We start from the raw sequence: 21,477 nt of genomic DNA, 5'->3' as shown, positions 1-21,477 counted from the left end.
GATGCCCACTTAGTTTATATGCCTCGGCTGACATAAGAAAGTGTCGTGCATCATCCTTCTGCAGCTGTACCAGACAAGGACAAACCGAAATGGTAGACCTGCATTTCTGAAAGAAAACCCCTTATTCTCTTAGCCATGGTACTGAAGGATCGGATGAAGGAGCCACGTTTGTCTGTGTATCTTCAACAACAACTGGAAGCATGAGAACTAAACAAGTGCTTAATGTGTTGCTGCCTAGGTCAGTGACCTCTATGGCTCATTCCGCACAGCATATTTCTAACAAGTTGAAATCGTTAGAAATGAACTCGTTTCCCCCTTTTTATTAACGGGAAACAAATTCATTTGTAACGATTGCAACTCGTTCTAAATCTGCTGTGTGGAATCCACTTAACTTGAACCTGATAGCAGCACGAAGGTTAAAAGTTCTTCCTAAATGCTACAGTAGTTCTCCTGTCTGCATTGCTGCTGCCAGGTATGAAAACTGCAGTTCCGTCCCCCATCCTTCTAGATCAGATACCACGAAAGCTTGGGCAGTGTTTGTCTTAAGCTTGCTTAGCCTTTCGGACCCACAAACTACTGCTGAAGAACTTACGAACAGCGGGAAATAAGGAACAAAACAAAGGCAACACAATTAGTCACGGTCTCCCGTATTCAAAAGCCAGGCTTTTCTCGTCCATGGCTGCATGTCCCTTTATCTCTACCTTCTTTTGAACATCACACACATCATGCTTATAATACATGTATTACTGAGTCAATTCATACAATGTTAGGCAGGACCCAACTGAACTGTGCTTCCTCTATCGCTAGTTGCTGTACAGATAACAAATACGAAGCTTCTGTTTGTTAATTTATAGTTACTATAATGAATTTACAAAATAAAAATACAGGCAACTGTGTTAAATTATTGTACATTTGCAGTCCGGAGAGGTGGAGGGGTGGGTGCTGGGTGCCTGCACTTGCCTCCATTTGGTATAGATTGATCTAGGTGGTGGATAAGGTAACATGAAGAAGCCAATATACACACACGCTTGGAGGAGCAAGAGCCACTGCCCCTTAAGGGATACAGTCTCACCCGTTAGCAGGGGGTTCTTTTAAATTAATGTGTTCCATTCTTTTTTTAAAAAAATTAACCCTTTCCAGTCCAAGGCTAAATAGCATTGCCATAATGCACCTAAAGTCAGAAGGCAGGTAGCTTCTCATCCTCTCCCCGGCTGTCTGCTTTGGCTATCATGGAACCCCTACACTGTATTGCAACCCTAACCCTTACCTAATTCTCCAGTTGTCCAGCAGGGCCTAGGATGTATTTTTTAAAAATATTAGGAGAAATCTGCCTCTTGGGGCCAATGGCCATGGTCGTCACTGACCAAGAAGGCACCACCCAAACGGCCTGGGAGGAAATTACTGATATGGGGCAAGCTTTGACAGGAACAGAGAAAGCATCTCGGTTGCTCCCAACAGCAGAAAGGGAAACTTTCTTCCTTAAACCAGGATCCAAGTGAACTGCCACAGTGATAGCGATGGGGTTGTTTATATATGCCTTCTTCACTTTTCAAGTGGAAGGGAGGGGGGAGTTGCCAGTTTGGATCTAATGTTATGTGGGCAACAGGAGCTGAACTTCCCCTGCCACTTTATCTGCCCCTGGTCAGTCACACAAGCTCGTTTGCCACAGGACCCCCACCCCCACCGGCCAGCTTTGCAAACGAAGTGCCTAAAAAGATGAAGCAGTGGTGGCGTGGCAGAGTGTCCTTGGTGTTCAGTCCCTAGTAAGCAAGACTGCCACCATCACAACCAGCCTCACATTAACCAAATAAGTGCCGTTGGTCCGAGAAACCGTTCTCAGAGAAAGGCAAAAAGGTGTGTGGATGTGGGTGGGAAGGGGGGAATCACCACAGTTGCCTTCTCTCTTTTACCCCAACACAGATATGTCTCAGTAGTAATGCTCCTTAACTCTCGGGGCGTGAGGGAAACAAAGGCAATGCATCGGAAATGTTTGGCTAGGCCCAGCAGCCAGTTTGGCAGCTACGCAGAGTTTACCTGTCCACCAGAGAACTCCCCCTCTGAAATGTCACAGGCCTAGATCAGCTAATGAAATGTAAACAGCATGAGGGCCCTTTGTGGCTAGACCGGTGGACAGAAAAGAACACTTTTGCCCTGTACCCCTAGTGACGCTTTGTTTAAGTACAGGGTCCACCATGGTACCAGTCCCTTCTCTTTCATGATGATTATCCCCTTGATGTCCTTCTAGAAACTAAATGATTCCATGATTTTCTATGACAGACAGGAGCCTCTAAAGATGGAGGGGAGAGGCGGGGGCTTATGCTAATGTAGTTCTTCAGCTGCCATTGAGAACCTTGGCACTAACAGCACTCAAATGGCCGGAAGTCAGATCCTACTTGCAGGCCAACTGAAGAATGCTCAGCGTGGACAGCTGTCAGCCTCATAAGAAAGGATATTTTCAGATTCAACAGGCAGAGAGAGATATATATGCTGGGTTTAGGGCAATTCCCATGCTACGGCTTAAGTGGTCAATGCAGCTGCCACAGGCAGCCACGTTTATCCATTCAGTATTCTTCTTTACCAGTTGCAGCTTTCCAAGAGTTCTCCATCAAACTGAAGACCATGCAAACCTCTGTCTTACCTCTGCTCTTCCTACCACTGGTACAAAGAGCACCAGCATTACAGATCCCATGGTGCTATTCCTACGGGACAGACCAGGAAAAGGAATGGAGCTTTGAGTTCCTTTCCTGGCTGGGGCCACTGCCATTCTCCACCACAACCAAGGCCTCAAAAATACAGCTGTGCCTCCCACCCAAGGGGCACATGCTAGCGACATGCATTGGACAGGGCACTAAGACAGGTAAGCATGAGGCCCAGGAGGAAGGCAGGGATTGGCCCCGACCAACAAGGAGGGAATAGCCCTGGACAGGAAAGGGTTAAGAGAGAAAAGACACAATCAGGATGAGTCGCCCAAGTGCTTTGCTGCCGCCGCCCCACCCCCACCCTAGAAGGTCTTCCGATGAATGGCCCGCGACCCATCTTCCTCGTACTCCTTCTTGGACACCCACATCTTCTTAAAAGTGTCCAGGGAGGCCAGAATAGAGCCACTATTGGGGAAGAAGGGGAAAGAGAGAGAATACAGGGTCAGAAAGCAAAAAAAACTATGAAGTTATACCTGTACAAGAGAATTATCTTGGTCAGCACACAAACAGCTATTCCCTTCCTGAGAAGCAATGGCATACCGACTGCCTTATTGCCTCAGCTACTGGCACATCAAACCTAGAATTTGTTTCAATACATATCCGAGCAGGAATTTTTGATCAGTCCGTACTCTGGAGCCACCCCAGTTTAGGAGAACTTCCTCTGCTGAGGAGGAAGAAGCCGTCCCCACCCAATACTTGTCTGAGGTGGAATACCAAGGAAGGTGAGAAATGCCACATAACCCTCAGTTATGGGATTGTGGAAATTATACAGCTGAAACTGTTACTGCTCCACTGGAGCTTCTACTGCTAGGTACTAGGGATGGAAATATGCTGTGAATCCTCTTACCCAATCCATGTAGAGTATAACCTCTCCTGAGGAGCAGAGATCTGCAATGAGGGAAAACACAAGTCAGAGGTGGGGTCAAGAACTCCAACAAAGTCTAGATGCTGCAGTTAGCCCCACTTGCTTTTCTGGGTGGAACAGCCAGTCCCTTCTTCTACTGTACCTAGCGGGGCCCAGCCCTACAGGATGACCATGACTGAGATGCTGACTAAACTCTCCTTTGAAGATTCAGCATGCACCACTTTCCAAATGTGTATATGTCAATTGTTTTCAAAGCAGATCATGCAAGTCATATTAAATCCTCCAGCAACAGCTCTACAAATTTCCAAACAATTCAGAGATTTAAATTTTATTCTATAAAGCAGCAAGTTTGTTCATGGTTACTAAGTAGATTAGAAAATAGACTGGGAATCAGATCACTACATGTGATTTCAAAGAACATGATTCGTTCCACGCATCTCTCTCCATGTTATTACACAACTTGCTCCCCCATTACCAACTTGCCCATAAGTGCCCATGTCTCCATTAAAAAACACATCCAAAAACTAATGCACAAAGATCGGACGAGTGTACAAAGATTTTCTTCAGGGTGAGGGAGTGCAAGATGCAAATTAAAATTTCAGGATTTAGTATTTATATTTATTTAACAATGGTTGATTTGTGCTTGTATTGTTTTGTTCCTAAGCCATTAGGAAAAGGGAAATACACATAGATAAAAGAAAGTATCACCTAAAGCTCAATCCCACACCAGGATGCAACACATAAGGAGGGTAGTCAATGTTGTCCTGTTCTGTAATGTTAATAAGACCTCCATTCTCTGGCAAGATCAAGACTATTTAGGAGCACTTAGAAATACAAATACCAACCATTTCTACAAGAGGTGAACAAGCATCAGGTAAAAGATCCAGCAGGAATTTTGCACATATGCTTCATTGCCTGAGAGCGGTGAACAGATTTGCATACTAATTTAAAGTGAGAACACAAGACCTGAAATTTCTCTATCACCTCACCTTAATTTTTACATCTTTTGGAGCCAGTTTCTTCACTTCGCTGAGCAGTCGGTCCCCAAAGCCTTTCAGAGGAGACACAAAAAAGTTGGCAGAATTACGAGTGTTGACTATGGTCCAGGTGGTCAATGCCTCAATACCCCAGCATGAATGAACAATTCCAATTACAGCCACAGAAAAGGTTAACCACAACAGCTGCTCAGCATCATTTCAGTCCAGGCATTCATTTACAACCTGGCATCTGAGGATTTTGCCTGATACATACTTAATGAGTTTCAGCCTCAGTTTTTTGCCTACCAAAAAGTCGATAAACTCTCAGGCAGTCAGGGTAGTCTTAGTGATTCTGGAGCCATGGGCCAAAGTCCACACTGGGGTTGCAAAATCATTGCTATACTTCCCCCTCCCCAGGTTCGCTGCATCCTGCCTGGGTTCAAGAAAGGTGGGTGGGTGCGTGGGATGGCCACTGCCCATGCCCCGGAGGAGGTAGACAAACAGAAACCATCCACATTATGGTGTGACTGTGGGCAGTCAGAGGTACAGGGGAACTGTCCTGGATGTTAGAGAAGCAACTAAATCAGTCATTTAGTTCACTTTTACCCTAAAGCAGGGGTGAGGAACGTCCGGCCCAGGGGCCGCATAAGCCCCGCAAAATCATTTGGTTTGGCCCTGCCAAGGCAACCGCAGGTGGGACTCGAAATTCAAACCTGGAAAAGCAGTTGCGAGTATCAACATCATCAATACCAGCTAACATCACATGCCTAATCAAAGAGAAACAGTTCCAGCCATCACATCAGGGATGAGTTAATTAAATGTTTGACCAAATATAGCAGGCTAATGTTTAAGTTGACAATTTTGTATGGCCTGCAAATGACGTTATAAATATCTAAATGGCCCTAGGCAGAAAAAAGGTTCCCCACCCTTGCCCTAAAGCAGTGGTTCTCAACCTGGGGGTCGGGACCCCTGTGGGGGTCAAACAACCCTTTCACAGGGGTCACCTAAGACTCTCTGCATCAGTGTTCTCCATCTGTAAAATGGATAAATGTCAGGGTTGGGGGTCACCACAACATGAGGAACTGTATTAAAGGGTCACAGTATTAGGAAGGTTGAGAACCACTGCCCTAAAGGGAGCTGTGGCCCATTCCTTATCATTTAGGGTTTATGAAATCTTTTCTCTTGAAATTCAGCCTGCCTCTTGTTTTTATTTTTCTTTCATGTGTTAGTGTGTGCTAGTGTTTGTACTCTGAAGGCCCCTCTGTTGTATCAGCAGCCTGCAGTCAGCTACTGCCTTTTTGAAACCCTGTTAAAGGCCACTGAAAGCAAATTCCAAAGTATGGGACAGAATTATTTCTCAATCTCTGCCAACACTGGATGGCCCTTGGGGTTAAGACCATCCCTGCAGGATGAATCTTTCCCAGAATTCCTAGTGAGAGAAAGCCTGAATTGTACTTTCAGCTGTATCAGGTGACACTACGTGGCAGCTCTGCCCTCTGCTGTTACATTTAGGAGCTGCATGCTCCTTATATTATGGACCTATAACCATACACTTACAGCTAAAAGGCTAGATGACATGTACTTTGTGACTGGAAGCCTTCACCAGTTGCTTTCCTGGAAAACCCAACTGTTTATCATCATTCCATTTAGCTATTCACTCCATATCTCCACTTACTTTTTATACACATTCTCCCCAATAAATAAAGCAACACGTAAAGAATATTTATTTTGGGGAAGATGATACTGGGAGAGGCCTTTCTTGGCTAGAAATCTGCTACCCCCGTTATAAAAATTGTCAGCTGAGAAGGGACAAAAAGTACTCCTCCATACAAGCAGGCTCATAATGTACACTTTGAATGTCATGTCTAACGATTCTGACTTTGGCCAATTAACTCCCTTGGGAGGCCTGTCATCTCTGAGGGGACAGACTACATTACCAGGTGAACACAATCTGGCCCATTATGAGCAAGTCCAAGAGCCACCTGCTTTCAGTTCTTAATCTGGACTCCACTGGAGACAGGTAGAAGTCTCATGTCCCCAATGCCTGGGGTGTGGACTTCTTTAGCTGTAGTGCAGAGAATGTTGAGGTCAGGCATCTGCCATGGTATATAAGGTCGGCAAAGGCCCCACCATGCTAAATGTGCTATCATTCTCATTTTCACTGGAGCACCCCAGAAGGCCAGAAGCAGCATCATGTCACACCAGGGTTGCATGTCTTTGCCTCAGCCAGGTTAAGGGGCCCTTTGAGGTTGCCATGTCTGACAGCCACCTACATCCTGGTGTTTTTTATATGGTGGTAGAAAGTGCTACCAAATTGCAGCTGACTTACAGTAACCCCACAGGATTTCCAAGGCAAGAGCTGATCAGAGGTGCCATGCTATTGCCTGCCTTTGCACTGCAATCCTGGACTTTCTTGGTGACCTCCCATCCAAGCACTAACCAGGGCCACCCTGCTTAACTTCCACGATCTGATGAAATTGAGTTAGCCAGATCAGGGCTGGAGTTTTTATGTGTGTTATCATATCTTTTTCAGGACAGGTGACTCTTGTTGGGGCCAAGAAATAAGACCTTCCTAATAATGCGCCCAAGCGCTTCATCTTCTTTAACCTGGGAACAATACAGGCATTTTCATAATTGGGCTTACAGCACTGTATATCTTATAGTTGCCCTTGAAAAGAAGTTTGATAAAGCAAACGCCTTGAGCCTGATTGAAGTTTGCTTCCTTTTCATTTCTTGGAGTAAGGCAACATCTGGTGTTCTACACCTGTTTCCAAACAAGCTTTCTACTTCCAGACACTACCAAGATTCAGGAGCAACATACCTTTAAAGAGTGTACATCCCCCAGACAGGACAATGTTTGCAAACAGCGTCCTCCTCAGGTCCATGTCAGATTTCTGGATGGCAAATGCAAGTACTTCATGGATCCCTTCACTTTCGTCTCCTATTAGGTCTGGCTGGAAGAGCAGCTCCGGAGCTCGGAATCTGGATGGACCAACCTGCCAAGGAAGCAGCAATCATCAAAACGTAACTGCGGAGAACAGCAGTAGATAATACAGGATCTAGACAGGAAAAAAAACTACTACACGCAGGCACAATACAAAAACTAAAGCCAACCAAATGTGGGGTGCAAATATATTGTGTATATATTAAAGTGACAACAAAGCGAACAAAGAATTATATATAAACAAATATAGTACAAGATTTATAGATGAACAGTGAGTCCCCAAAAAGCAGGAAAAGCCTGCTGCATAAATGTTTGTAAGGAAAAGTCGAGACCTCTATGTGTCATCAAAGTCTTACCTGATCATTTTGAAGACAACATCAAGATCTACCTGATCACTTTGATGAAACATACAGGTCTTGACTGTATTGTGCCTACGTGTAGTAGTGCCTATGCCTATTCCTGTCTAGATCTTGTACGAAAGTAGCAGTGACATTTAGCATGGCAACAAGGCACAGCTCAGCTCCAAGAAGGGCCTGTTGGCACATGGCCCACTTACTATAGCATTTGCAAGCATGATGAACGTGTACGTATGGAAAGGGCACTGTTCCACGGGTACAAATAGGCCCACATGGCTGCAAAACATTGGGACCAACCATATGTTTGTTTTGGATATATGAACATTTGAAACCCCCCCCCCCCCCAAAAAAAAACCAAAAAAAAACCAAGGCTTTTCTGACTACAATGGTTCTCACTAGTGCAAATGTGTTTGTGAAGGAATTCCCAGCCTCCCATGTTCTCACGGTCACCTCTGAAAAAGCAGAACCACTTTTCTGGTTGAGAAACTTACATCTAAAGTGCTCCCGTCAGGCAGTGTGTATTGCACCTTCTCCGTCTCCAGAGCTTCATCCTTCTGGGGGTTGATGGACAAGTAGCAATTTCTCTATGATGTGAAAAGATAGCACATGAGATATTTGGCCTGGATACTGGGAATCCCTTGCTGGAGAAAATCCTAGCAGGTCTGACGCATTCCAGCCCCCTAATAAGCCAATGGTTTAGCCCACACCATGCCAATGTCTACCATGACATCAATGCATCATGCAAAAGATATGTTCAAATCCTTATCAGAAACCCACTCCAAAACGGTCATGTTCTCAGTCACTCTTATTGCTTAGGAGCATCAACTGTGTTGTGCCACTCAGGACCACTGTCCTGGTTTGCATATCAATCATGTCTTTTCCTGGGAGGCTGTACAATGCAGGTGAGAAAGGAAGTGGCACAGTGCAAGAGGAAAGGCCAGAGATCCAATGCTAGTTGGTGGCGATGGGAAAAGCAGCAGTTTAAGAAAGAAAGAAGGAAAGGGAAAGGAAAGGAAAGGAAAGGAAAGGAAAGGAAAGGAAAGGAAAGGAAAGGAAAGGAAAGGAAAGGAAAGGAAAGGAAAGGAAAGGGAAAGGAAAGGAAAGGAAAGGAAAGGAAAGGAAAGGAAAGGAAAGGAAAAGGGACAGTCAAGACACAGGCAAGCAGAAACTGAACAGACACAGGACCACAAAGCCCAAACAGATTGAAAGGAATGTTCTATGACAGAGATTGCCTTCTATTCGGCAAGGGACAGATATTCTGTGATATTCTGGCCACCATGACCTGCAGGAATTTGAGGTAAGGATAATTTATTCTTCAATGTGCTCAGTGTTATCATCCTCAGCATCCACTGAAGCCGTTGTCTGTAACCAGGGAGGACCCTGCATAGTTGTTCTTTGGGGACCATCCTCTTTTTATTTTTACTGTCAGCCTCTTGGGAAATTGCTTATCAAGAACTTTCTGATTCAAACTCAACAGCTGCATTTTCCCTTGGGCAGCCTCAGTTCTGCAAAGCGCAATGAGTGCTGGGAGGGAAAACATGAACGCAGCAAAGGAGTTCTTTGAAGTTCTCCCTGCAGCTATGTTTGTGCTGCCAAGTATTTTGAACCTTTACAGTTCAGCTACAAAGTAAAGCTGGTTGCTTCTCCAGTATGTAGTGGAAACTTCGAAAGAAACCACAGCTTTTAGGCCTGTTGAAAGTGCCCTAAGGACCAGAGTTTAAGAACTGCTGCACTTAACACCATGTTGGCTGACAAAATTCACATTCCTCCGCTCACTCACACCTCCTTTCAGATACATGGAATTCTTGGATTCCATGCGCTTCTCTGGATGACAGAAGATCTAATTTAAACAGAAGGACTTAGTCAGCACGGCATTATTGTCTGGGAGTGCAGACTCCTTCTTCCCAATGGGTACCAGCTCTGATGGGAGGGGATCGACTATGAGGGGGAAGCTGTCCAGAGGGAGGCAGAGAGTCACACGGCAGCTCCAGAACCAGCAGATGCTTTACCAGCCTGCTGCCCAGATGTAGGATCACAAGGAGGAACTGCTGGGGGAACATGGCAAGGTTTGAGAGCTCACAGCTGCTCTGTCAAGAACTTGGTAGATCTTTCAAGACTGAGCTTTACTCAAACTCCAAAATAGCCGGTGATGTGCTCAACCTCTTGCCCAGGTGCACAGGATGGAAGGATATGGGAGAGAACACCTTCTCCTGCAGAGAAAGCAATGAAGTTTGGATAATGACCGAATGGTTAGCTGGAGAAAGATCTTACCAGATTAGGGGGTAACTCACTCTTGAACCTTACAAGTAGCCATCTGGAGTTCAAATTCCAGTGGTCCACATTTTTAGCCTAGTGCGCTACTCACTAACCCAAAGTTCCTTCTTGGAATTCTAGAAGTTATAAAAGACCAGGTAGTTTTGTGGCAACAGCCTCCTCAGAGAGGTGCACCCTATTAGCTATCCTAATCTCACCTCTTTTATTGTCTTGACCACTTCAAATTCAGCTGAGGTGTGGAAGTCATAGCCTTCTTTCCGCAGCAGCAGGCGGAGGTAACGGGAAACATCCCGCCCAGCAATGTCTACCCGCATGATGGAGTGGGGCATAGCAAAGCCCTCATAGATGGGTACCGCGTGTGTCACTCCATCCCCTGCATCGAGCACCACTCCTGTAGTGCGGCCTGTGGCATAACTGTGGTGAGCAGAGGGAGGCAAGAAGGACATCTGTTAGTTGCAACAGTCTTCCAAAGCACAGTCATAGGGCTAGGCTCTGGGAACAACTGGGAAAAGCGCGATTCAAGTATGCCTGAGGGCAGCTTGCCAGGCTACAGTGCAGCATCGATTAAAAGAACCTGGCAAGGCTCACAGCAAGATGCATAAATAGCAGCCCTCCTTTCAGGAACGGAACAACTCATGCGATCAAACAGGCTAAAATGATCCGTGTCAATTCCTGAATAGGTTAATGAAAACCAAGCAAGAAATTCCAGTCGACAGCCAAGGTGTTCCCTGTCCAACATTCCATCCACCCTTCGCTACTACTCAATCTGCTGCCAAACAGAAAAGAAATACCAAACAAGCTACACGAGGCAGCTCTTGTAGTCAGTGTCTATCAGTATCATCACACTATAGCTTTCCAGGGCCAGGATTACAGCTCTGTGGTCATACTATCTGAATCTTCTGGCACAGAATGCAGAGCAGAGGGTTGGGGAGACAACAGTATGAAGGCCAAAAAGCACCCTCTTTCTGGGAATAGGGGCTCTAGTTGCTGGGTTACCAAAAGGTTTGGCAAGTAGAAACACCCCTCCCCCCAAAAAGCATGTAGTTTGCTGGTCACTGGTGTCTGTGGTAACAAACAGTGCACCTCTCTGCCTAAGTCACTGTCACTTCCTGAAGTTCTTGAGAGACTCCCTGAAATATCACTGAAGCAAGCAGATAGGCCAACTGCATTTAAACAGCTGCAAGGACCAGCAGCTCAGCAGCAAGAAATATAACAGCTTTCACCCCTTCCCCTCCACAACACACACCTTCTCAGAAACTGAATACTTACAGACTGAGGACAGCTTGCATGGAGATGAAGAGAGCGGGAACATTGAAGGTCTCAAAGAAAACCTCTGCAGCCTTTTCCCGGTTTTTGCTGGGATTTAGAGGGGCTTCTGTCAGGAGAACGGGATGCTGGAAGAGAAAAGAGGGAGACAGGATGAAATACAAGTCTTGCATCTCCTTCCCATCATCCCTACTCTTGCCCAGAAAGGCAAATGCATGCAGGGGTTTGTGTGTGTGCATCGTTTACTTGTTCAACTTAGACAAGCAGTAAAAGCTGATTTTTTTTAAAAAAATGAAATATATCCACTGATAAACAGACTGAGAAGTTCTGCTGTGCTTGGTAGCACTAACCCCTCTCCAGATACAGAATGATCACTGACAGCCCTGGAGGAGGGCAGGGTTCTTTTGCAAAATCCCCAGCTAGCACAGCAGGAGGCAGGAGCAACCAAAAGGCTCTGGAGCCTCACCTTTCTAATGCAGACCGATTTCCGCCTGGCTTAGTAAGCAACTGAGTAAGAAGGATCTGGCCATGCAAGTTCCTATATCCCTACTCAACAGCTGCTAGTCCCCATAATTAAATAAAGAATCCGATCCCTATAATTTCCTTTCAAGGAGAAGCTGGGGTCTCTTTTTGGGATGAGACAGGTTCATTTACTTATTCAGCTGTCTCTACTGCTTTTCTACACACAATCCCTAAAGCAACTCGACAATTTAAAAAATGGCTAAAACCATGAAGTATAAAACAAAGAGGGGAAATCAAAAACGCCAAGTCCAGTTCCTGCACCTGAGATGCACACACCAACCCAGCTAGAAACCACTATTATCATGAAAAAGAATAACTGCCTAATGAAATAGGCTCACTTTACAAACTTCTAATAAATGCATATTGGTGCAGCCAACCAAGCTTCCAGTGGAAGGAAGGAGTTCCACAACTTGTTTGCTACCACAAAAAAAAGCTGGATTTCAAGTGCTCAAGCAGATCTCCTTAACAACAATGGTATTCACATACACAGGAGGTCATATGTGAGAACACACTCTCAGAGAGGATTCCTGCCAGACATATCTGCCCAAGGATGAGGAACCTCCCTCATATCTGATGAGAGAAACCACAACTATCAGCCCTGCTGTCAGCAAAAGACCCTGAAGAACATCATCTCTCCTTCCAAAGTCTAGGCAGCCCAGCAGGCTTCTTAATGAAAAACCAGCACAAAGCACAGGAACCCCAAAGCCAAAGAAGGCATTGTTACCTCTTCTGAGAATGTCTGCAGCTGATCTTTGGAATAAACATACTGCCAGATCCTTTCCATGTCATTCCAGTCCCGAACGATACCATGTTCCATGGGGTACCGAATAGACAACAATCCCCTATGCTCCTAGAGGACAGAGAACAATACATTCACAGCAAAGGGGTTGCTGCACATATGCCCCACCCAGCCAAAGAGAAAAAGAAGCAACATTTTACATCCAGCAGAAACTGGAGTCGACAGAAAGGGTGGTCAGAAAGACTTGGTCATTATCCGGAACAGACTTAAAAACTCAGAATAGCATGAGAAATAACATGGTACACCCAAACTCCCTAAAACCTTGCCAGGGAGCTGTTTGTCAGAACCCCGCTGGGGATGCTGCGTCTGGTTGCTCTTTGAGGTTATTAACTGCTTATACTTTGCCATGCTGCTTTAATTTAATTAAGACCAGGCTCCTGCCAGGGGATTGGCAGCACAGGGGATGGCAACTCTGGTAAAGGGGGGTGGATGGGAACTCTGCTACGGGAGTATGGGGGCCTCTGCACTCAAAGGTATTCTGTTGCTTGGCAATGAGATAACAAATAAGGCAACTGCACTCTTAGTCTAAACTATATTGAAACTGCTGGGTGTCTCTCATGCTGATATGGAGTGGGGGGAGTCTGTGTTGTTATATCAGGGATAATCTTCCTGTGCTCCTTAGAACTGGCTTTACCTAACTAGGTACCTGCTTCTGGATTCTTAATAAAGACTTCTGTATAACCCAGAGTCTGATTAATAACCAAAGACAGCTGACCTATCATTAAAACAATTCCTAATGCAACAAGGGATGTGTGACCCAATTGAGTCACTTGATCAGTGTAGGCCAGTGGTTCTCAACCTTCCTAATACCATGACCCTTTAATACAGTTCCTCATGTTGTGGTGACCCCCAACCCTAACATTTATCCATTTTACAGATGGAGAACACTGATGCAGAGAGTCTTAGGTGACCCCTGTGAAAGGGTAGTTTGACCCCCAAAGGGGTCGCGACCCACAGGTTGAGAACTGTTGGTGTAGGCTTTCTTTTACTTTCAACAAATGTAGCAAGTGTTTTCAAGCACCAGGTGTCCTGACAGCCTATAGAAGACCAGTGGTCAGCTGTGTTTTCCAGCAGCCAGTTAATACTTCTCCAGAGCAGCAGCAGCTCCTCAATTTAAAGATGAATGAAGTGAAAGACTTGCCCAATGCCATACGGCTCAGACGCAAGTATACGTGGGAGTTCTGGAACTGCCTTCACACAGAACAGGAGGGCCACAGAGACTTGAAGTGGAGAACTTGCTCAGGAGAAGATGGGAGGGAGAGATTCAGTGAAGGATGGTTGCCAGGTATCTCACACCTCTGAAGAAATCCAGAGTTCCAGGGTGCAGCTCAATTGAACAATGAATGCTTATAAAATACTTGGCTACACTCAAATGAAGGCAACAAACATAGCTGCCCTGAGACTGCAGCAGCTAAGAGATGGATACTCTGGCCTATCCTACCAGTCAAGGGAACAAGGACTGGCAGAGAGTTGAATCACCAGCATCCCAGCAAGAATGTCAACAGGGGAAGACAGGTTTGGCCCCACCTGGCTGCAAATGCCTACTAGCAACTCACCACTTTATTGCAATGTTGTCAAAATGATCTGCCTCCCCTAGCTTTGTTTCTACTCCCCTTCATTTAAGTATCTTGTCCTTTGATTTGAACCCTGCATCTTATTTGTATGTGGCACCTGCCCATAGAATTGTATTCTGAATTTTTATTGTGATTATTTGCTGGAGGAGATTATTTTTGCCTGAAATGCAAGACAATAGAATAAAAGGAAGGAGTTACCTCTGCCTTAGGTCCAATGAAGAGATCTCCTTCTAATGCCCCAGCCATGACCCGGACATGCTTCGGACGACCCACACTAGCAAGAGAAAGAAAAGTGGTTGTTTAACAACACTGCAGGGTAAGTGTGCTTCTTGAAGATTAGGATTTTGGCACCCCAAATCTTGGTTCTACACAATCTTGTTACTGAGGAGACAAAGAAACTGTTTAGCAGCTATACTCACTAGTTCGGGAAGCAGTATTTTGGGATCTGATCTCCAGCAAAACCAGCCTTTACTACTCCCGAACCCTGAAAGAAAAAGAACAAAAGTTCAGAAAAAGATTAAAGACTTTCTGTTGCAAGGGAGATACATTTGTTGAATTTCATCTACTCAGAAGAGACAAATATAGACACTTCAGTGAAGAGAAAGGACCTGCAGTGTCTGCAGATTCATCCCCCTTCGGTGTTTCATGCAACTTGCTAGGTGGTTCAGACAGCATTCAGTTTATCTTTTGTTCCCAGTGACACCTGTATAACCTGAAACTCTGCTGGTTGGTGGGAAGCCTACAAACGTTTCACACTATCATCCTTCTTCCAGGTGTCCCTTTATTTATGGTAGAGCTGGGTCATCACGAACAGGGCCTCATACGAAGCATTTTTAAAAAGCTTCAGACAGAGCTAATCTAGTGACATAACCTCATTTTCCACTACGTGAAAGAAAGGCCAACCAATTGCCAGAATGGGCATGATGTCAGCTGAACACAGCAGATCCAACTGCCAATTTTCTCAAGTGTTCCACCCTTGGCCATTTACACTAGTGAAAAAGAACTACACTAGGTACAAAGAGCAAAAAAAACCTGTATTTGCTTCCAAGGTCTTGCTTAGCAGATCTAAGGTAGGAGAATCACAGAAGAGTTTCCTCTTGAGAGGCCTCAGACAGCTGAGCACAAGACCCTCTGCCAGTCAGACAACAACAGAGTTGGACTGGGTAGATTACTAGCCCGATATTGGACTGGGTAGATTACTAGCCTGAATTCACTTACTCTGTTTGTATCCCATTTTTAACCCTAATGGGGGATGCTTTTACAACATTCTCTCCTCCTGAATCCTCACAACAACTTAAGTGGGTTCGGTTGAGAGAGAGAACTTGGCCGAGTGGGGGATTTGAACCCAGTTTCCCAGATCCAAGTCAGACGCTCAGACCACTGGCTCTCAGAAGAATCAGAAACATGACCACATCTGGGAAATATGGGAGCCAAAGCAGACTGTGTGGAACAGCAGGATTGCCTATAGCATTAGAACAGCCAACAAGCCAATGATTCATGCCATGTCACAAGATCTCCCTTCTTCTAGTTCCCCATGCCAGAAATAAAGATCCCGCACTGTTGCAAACTGAACACTCCCTCTCCTATGAGAGGGAAAGACAATTTCCACAGCACATTCCAAAAGCAAGCCAACTTTATAGAACTCTTTGAAAGGTGAGCGATAATACCCCTCCATAATCACCCGACATAGCCCAACCGTAGGTATCCTTTCCTCAGAGCATCAGATATCAGTTTGGCTGACTGGCTTTGCCAAATCTTATAGCACAGATATCATAGTTCAGTGCCTGACATTTTCATGCAAGGGCTCTCATTTTCCCAGAGAATCCATCACCAGACAATGAATGCAGTTCTTCTGTTCTGGTATGTGCTCCATGTTTATTCCAAAATAATTTCACAGGATTGGAGATTCTGAGGACAATATTTCTAAATGTACAGATGTTTAAGAACTTCCAAGCAGAAGGGTCCAGCAGGACCTCAGATAAAAACATAATACTTAATTATTTCATGTACCTCCCCTCAAAAACAGATTTCCAATAACAGTTGCAGAATCATATTCTTTACACTGCAGAGACAAACTCTGCCTCATCACAGCCACGGAAGGGGCAGAAAATAGCAATGATTTGGAGAAGTCACAGCAAGTCTGAATGGACAAGGAAACTTCAGAGAAAAACTATCCGCTAAACTGGACTCCCAACACTTTGTCACCGTACTACAGTGTGACATTAATTCTTGAAGAATTCCACTGTCTACACAAATTTCCTTCAAACCTGAACCTGTCACTGACAATATACACGTCTGCACCAGATTTTGCTATTTCTTATTCAAGTGATCACACATTAATGAGCGGAAACAGAGCCACCACCAGTCTTCAAGGAACTGAAGATCACGAAAAACAAAGACTTTGCCATCCTCCTTTTTTCTAATCTGAAGTGTCTGTCATGATCAGAATTAACTATGTTTTGATTCTATTTCCACAACATTTTTCTATAGATTTAAAAATCGTCACTCTCCCACTGTGGCTTTCTAGGGATTTCTGAATATCTACAAACAGCTCTGGATTCTCTGGATACAAACAGCTATTCTCAATAGAAAGAACAATCATTTTTTTCCCAATTTGCAAGTCACCTCACCGCAATAAAACTATGACCAAAAACTTATATATGGGGATGGCTGGATGGCTGGTTACAAACATACTATTGTCTTGATACCAATGCCAGTTCACACAGCCTGAAGTTCCAGTGCAACAGTCATGAAGACAGATTGGCATGAACTAAGATGACCATGGAATGAGCCAAAAACAGAAGCTCTAGCAGGATAAGGCAAGAAAGGAAATCTGCATGCCAGTAAGTTCAGTTCAAACAGGGAGGATTCAACCAGAAGCCATGGAATATAATCAACATTTCCTATTTGAAACCCGCTGGAGAAAAAAGAAAATTGCACAACGGCATGAACCAAAGGAAAGATGGTTAGTTGAAGAGGGAGCGTCCATTGCAAAGTGGTTCCCAAAAGAAGCATCTTGGTTAATGTTCTATATCAGCAAAAGTATGTGATAAAAACACTTTCCACATGCTGACCACTTATTTCCTATAAAAAGATCCCAGCAATCGAAGTCAATGGTGTTGAACAGAGAGTGTTGAAATCTCTCTTGCTTATCAAATCATAACAGTGTTAATATCCAGCGTTTGGGCAATGGGTGTTTTTCAAGTGTATAATTTCTGAGGTGACGCTGCAATCTGCTCTGAGATTGTCACTTGGAAAGAAAATGGCTGGAGAAAATGAGGCAGTGATGGCCAACACACAATGGAGAACGTTCAATAGGAAGATGCATCTGGCAGGACCCACATCAGGCTACAGATGTCTAAAAGGATGTTATTCCACTTGACAAAGACAAAAACAGGCCTGATTTAAGTGGGAAGCTGACTGAGGAGAAAAGCTTCTTCATGTGGGACTGCGTACTCACAAAGTTTCTTGTGCTACCTGGGCAAATCAGATATGCCTACGAATCTGTAGGATGTTATCAATACAGTCGCTTTGAAGAGATAGCAGCTCAATATTAATGAGATGCTGTGAAAGCGCAAAGTCCATTGGAGCATGTTTTTGCCTTGTCACTACTGAGGTTAGGTCAAGCCGCAACAAAGAGCAGTGAGGTGTAGTAACTCTAGTTTGGAGCCCGGATGTGGGAAATCCATCTTTCAACCCCTGCTCAGGTGCAAGGTAGATGTCATGTCTTTTAATGAATTGGGTCCTTGTTCCAATTCCCCAACCCCCATTCACCCACGAGCTATGTAGAACTGTCTTTTAAAGAGTTACAGGGGAACCACAACAAAGCAGAAAGAAGGGGGGTCCTGCTTTCCCCACTTCACAGTCCTAAGCCAAAATATCCCCAGTGCCTCATTTTGGAGCTGCACATGCAGTAGTCCTCAATGAGGCAAACAACACCTGCGGGCAGGGCCATTCCAAGTCCAGAAAACAGCGCAGGGGAGAGAATCAGGACCCTACATGTTCTTAACAGGCAGTACCCCATAGTGGTGTGTGACTAGGAAATACAAATCACGTCTGGGACAGACTGGCATGACTTATTAAAAGTCACAACATCCAGTTTGAGCCTCGGTCATGTGTGATGTGTGACCCACAACATGCTACAGGAGCCCATGCTACCTCATAATCTTACACTCAACTGCACGCTTCAACTAAGTCAAGAAGCAGAATGGCAAAACAAGCCTTCCGCCTTCACAACTGTGCAAAAGGAGGAAACATCCCTTAAGTTAAATGGCAACCGGAAGAACCAGCCAGTCACACATTTTAGGCACCCAAGCAACTCATGTCTGGGATTTTTTCCTAGGCCCCTTCTGCACATGCAAAATAAAGCACTTTCAATCCACTTCCAAGGCATTCTGCAGCTGGATTTTACTGTGCGGAATAGCAAAATCCACTTGCAAACAGTTGTGAAAGTGGATTGAAAGTGCATTATTCTGCATGTGCAGAAGGGGCCTTAGACTTGTCCCACCCTTCTTTTCTACTTGCACATTTAGAAAGAATTAACCAAACCTGCTTCAGTCGTCTGAAAGCCATGTGGTGTAATGGTTAGAGCACCTGATTGGAAAGATCAAGCAGTGCATCGTCCTGAAGCCCACTGGTTGATCATGGGATAGCTTTGAGGATAAACTGAGACAAAAACCAGATACGCTGCCTTGACTAATGGGGTACATGATTCTGTGATGAGTAAACAGGCAATGGAAGGGTAACCAGGCAGTGAAAGTTTTGTACATCAGAAAACAGTATTGTTACCACTTCTGTCAGGCTACTTATATGCCACAAACAACTAAAAGCAGTATGTGTTTGTAGGTTGACAAGTAAAAAAAGGAGTGAGGAAAAAAAATTGCACTTATTTGCAAGGCTAAAATAAACCCCGCACACCACAAAGCCTTACACCCTGACTTGTTCACATGAAGTAACACTGCAAAGGACTCCAAGTATGAGTCTGTGGTGAAAGAAGGACCATCCAGTGTGTTTCCTGGATTTTCTTTGCAAGATTCTGGAGCGAAGGATGAGGCATTTGGTACCCCAATACAAAGGGCCTTCTAATAAAAGACCTCCTTTGCCTCAGCTCAACCTCCTTTTTGGCAGTGTGTAAGTGTAAAGTGCCATTAAGTCAATACAGACATAATAACAGACTTGCCATACGGGTTACAGTAAGAATTACACTATACATGAACCCCTTTAAATTAAAAAAAAAAAACACAAGTATTTATAAGCAAGCAGGGCATGCCCAGGCCCCACTGCACAGATTTTCCATTACTAAGCACCATTATATGTTTACAGCTAGCATGGGAACAAAGAGCGTTGTGTAAGTGCCAAGCTCCAGGTATATATTACATTGCTTAAAATTGCCATGGAGCATTAAATATTATTTATATCAAGAACCAATAAATAATGTCTAAGACTGCACTATTAAGAATACATTAAATAATTACACCTGATATAATGCAAATTTAAGATGTACAAAGATGCCATGATAATCCATTAGATTCTATTTCCAGTATCAGCATTGCAGACCCACCAGCACAGACATGACTCACAAGTTCTCCAAATCCTGGTGCAGTTTTGCAGTGCAATCCTAACAATTACCCCCTTGGAAACCCATGAGAGCCAGTGATCTGCTCAGGATGGCACTTGTTAATTAGAAATTCCTCACTTTACGAAATGTCAATAGATATTCAACTCAGCAACATAACTCCACAGAACGAAAGGTCCAAGACACATCTCTAAATACAAGGCAGTCATTATTTGGGCTGCTCTGTATTAAGGACTAGTTTAGGATAATGATCTACTACAGTGTATTAAAAAATATGATCGGGGTGGGGCTCTTGCTAAGTAGCACAGCATCTGCTTGGCATTTAGGAGTCACAGACTCGATCACCACTATATCCAGTTAAAATGATCGGGTAGCAGGTGATGGGAAAGACCTCCAGCCAAGATACAACCAATCAGAACAAACAACACAGACCTTGAGAGACCCGTGGCCTGACTCAAGATAAGTAGCTTTATGAGTACTGCATGATCAATAAACACTTTGATCAAATCCTTACTTCATCCATTAAGAAATGTTTATTTTCTAACATACCGGAACAACAACCATTACTGTTTCTTATTGCCCTGCTGTAGTATGCCACAGCCAATCCTGCCTTTTGTTTGGTGCGATTCCAGAGAGCTCACACTGAACTCCCAGATCTACCACCCAAACTTGCTGCATTCTAGAAAGGCAACTGTATCTTGTGTCCTCCTCCAGCCATCATGATCATCTCCGTTCAACCCACGGTTATGGTTGCCATCATGGCATAGGTGTCAAACTCGTGTCCCTCCAGATGTTATGGATTACAGTTCCCGGCATCCCCTGCCAGCATCATGCTGGCAGGGGATGATGGGAACTGTAGTCCATAACATCTGGAGGGCCACGAGTTTGACACCTATGCCATGATGGCTTCATGCAGGAGAAAAGGGAGGATGCTGGAAGCCACTTTCACTGGAAAGAACCGCCGTGTGCACATTTGAACAAAAAGCAGCGCAACCTGGCTTGTAACCTTAGCAAGCTCCTCGAGGGAGAAGGAGGAAGGGTCCCTCCCCCACACGCCACCCCACCCCACCCGGCCAGCGCGAGGACCAGGCCTGAACTCAGCTCAAGGCCCCACCCAGCCACGGCTCCGCCTCCTCCTCCCCCGCTGCAGCCACCGCCGGGCGCGGCTCCCTTCCCCCCTCCCGGCCGCTGCTCACGTTGTCAATGACTACGGGCTGGTTGGCGATGATATCGTAGGACTCCATGGCCGGGGCCGCCCCCGCTGAGCCTGGCCGGGCCGAAGTCGCGCAGCTGCCAACAGCCGCCCCCTCCTTCTGGACGCCGCACTGCCGCCGCGATGGCTTCCCTGCGGCCCGGCAACCACCACCCAACCCCGCGCAACCTAGCCTGCCCTTTTCCTTCGCCACGGAGAAGGGCAGAGCCAAGGCAGGCTCTTCGGCGCTCAACCAATCGCATCGCGCCTAGCCTTCTGAGTGACAGCCGGCTTCAGGCCGGGAGCGCCTAGCCAGGGGCGCGGCTCCCGGTTTGACAGCTGTCGCTTATTGGTCCGCAGGGCTCTTGGAGGTGGGTCTTCCGAATCAAGGTTAGTGGTGCGAACACCGAGGTCGAGGAGGAAACGGGGTGATG

At 45.3% G+C, this 21,477-nt stretch overlaps 1 protein-coding gene across 1 annotated transcript; it reads right to left on the bottom strand.

Moving 5' to 3' along the window:
- Window positions 1-635: 635 nt before the first annotated feature.
- Window positions 636-21,247, bottom strand: ACTR1B (actin related protein 1B). Its single transcript, XM_048512594.1, has 11 exons — window positions 21,048-21,247; window positions 14,696-14,760; window positions 14,475-14,550; window positions 12,628-12,753; window positions 11,385-11,509; window positions 10,313-10,529; window positions 8,333-8,425; window positions 7,363-7,537; window positions 4,554-4,615; window positions 3,547-3,587; window positions 636-3,104 (listed from the first exon to the last, which is right to left on the bottom strand). Exons 1-11 carry the CDS (start codon window positions 21,093-21,095, stop codon window positions 3,002-3,004), a joined length of 1,131 nt encoding a protein of 376 aa, XP_048368551.1. The 5' UTR covers window positions 21,096-21,247; the 3' UTR covers window positions 636-3,001.
- Between the last annotated feature and the right edge of the window lie 230 nt (window positions 21,248-21,477).

The sequence above is a fragment of the Sphaerodactylus townsendi genome, linkage group LG12, assembly GCF_021028975.2.
Source record: "Sphaerodactylus townsendi isolate TG3544 linkage group LG12, MPM_Stown_v2.3, whole genome shotgun sequence".
Lineage (NCBI taxonomy): Eukaryota > Metazoa > Chordata > Lepidosauria > Squamata > Sphaerodactylidae > Sphaerodactylus > Sphaerodactylus townsendi.
The sequence above is the reverse complement of the archived record's forward strand: the minus strand, read 5'-3'. Positions and strand labels throughout refer to the sequence as shown.

Bases quoted from the DNA above. Each gene is read 5' to 3' on its own strand.
- ACTR1B (XM_048512594.1), bottom strand. From the start codon at position 21,095: ATGGAGTCCTACGATATCATCGCCAACCAGCCCGTAGTCATTGACAAC. The intron at 14,551-14,695 runs GTGAGTATAGCT...TTCTCTTGCTAG, and splicing joins AAATACTGCTTCCCGAACTA to TGTGGGTCGTCCGAAGCATG. The intron at 3,105-3,546 runs GTAAGAGGATTC...CTTCCCCAATAG, and splicing joins TTATACTCTACATGGATTGG to TGGCTCTATTCTGGCCTCCC.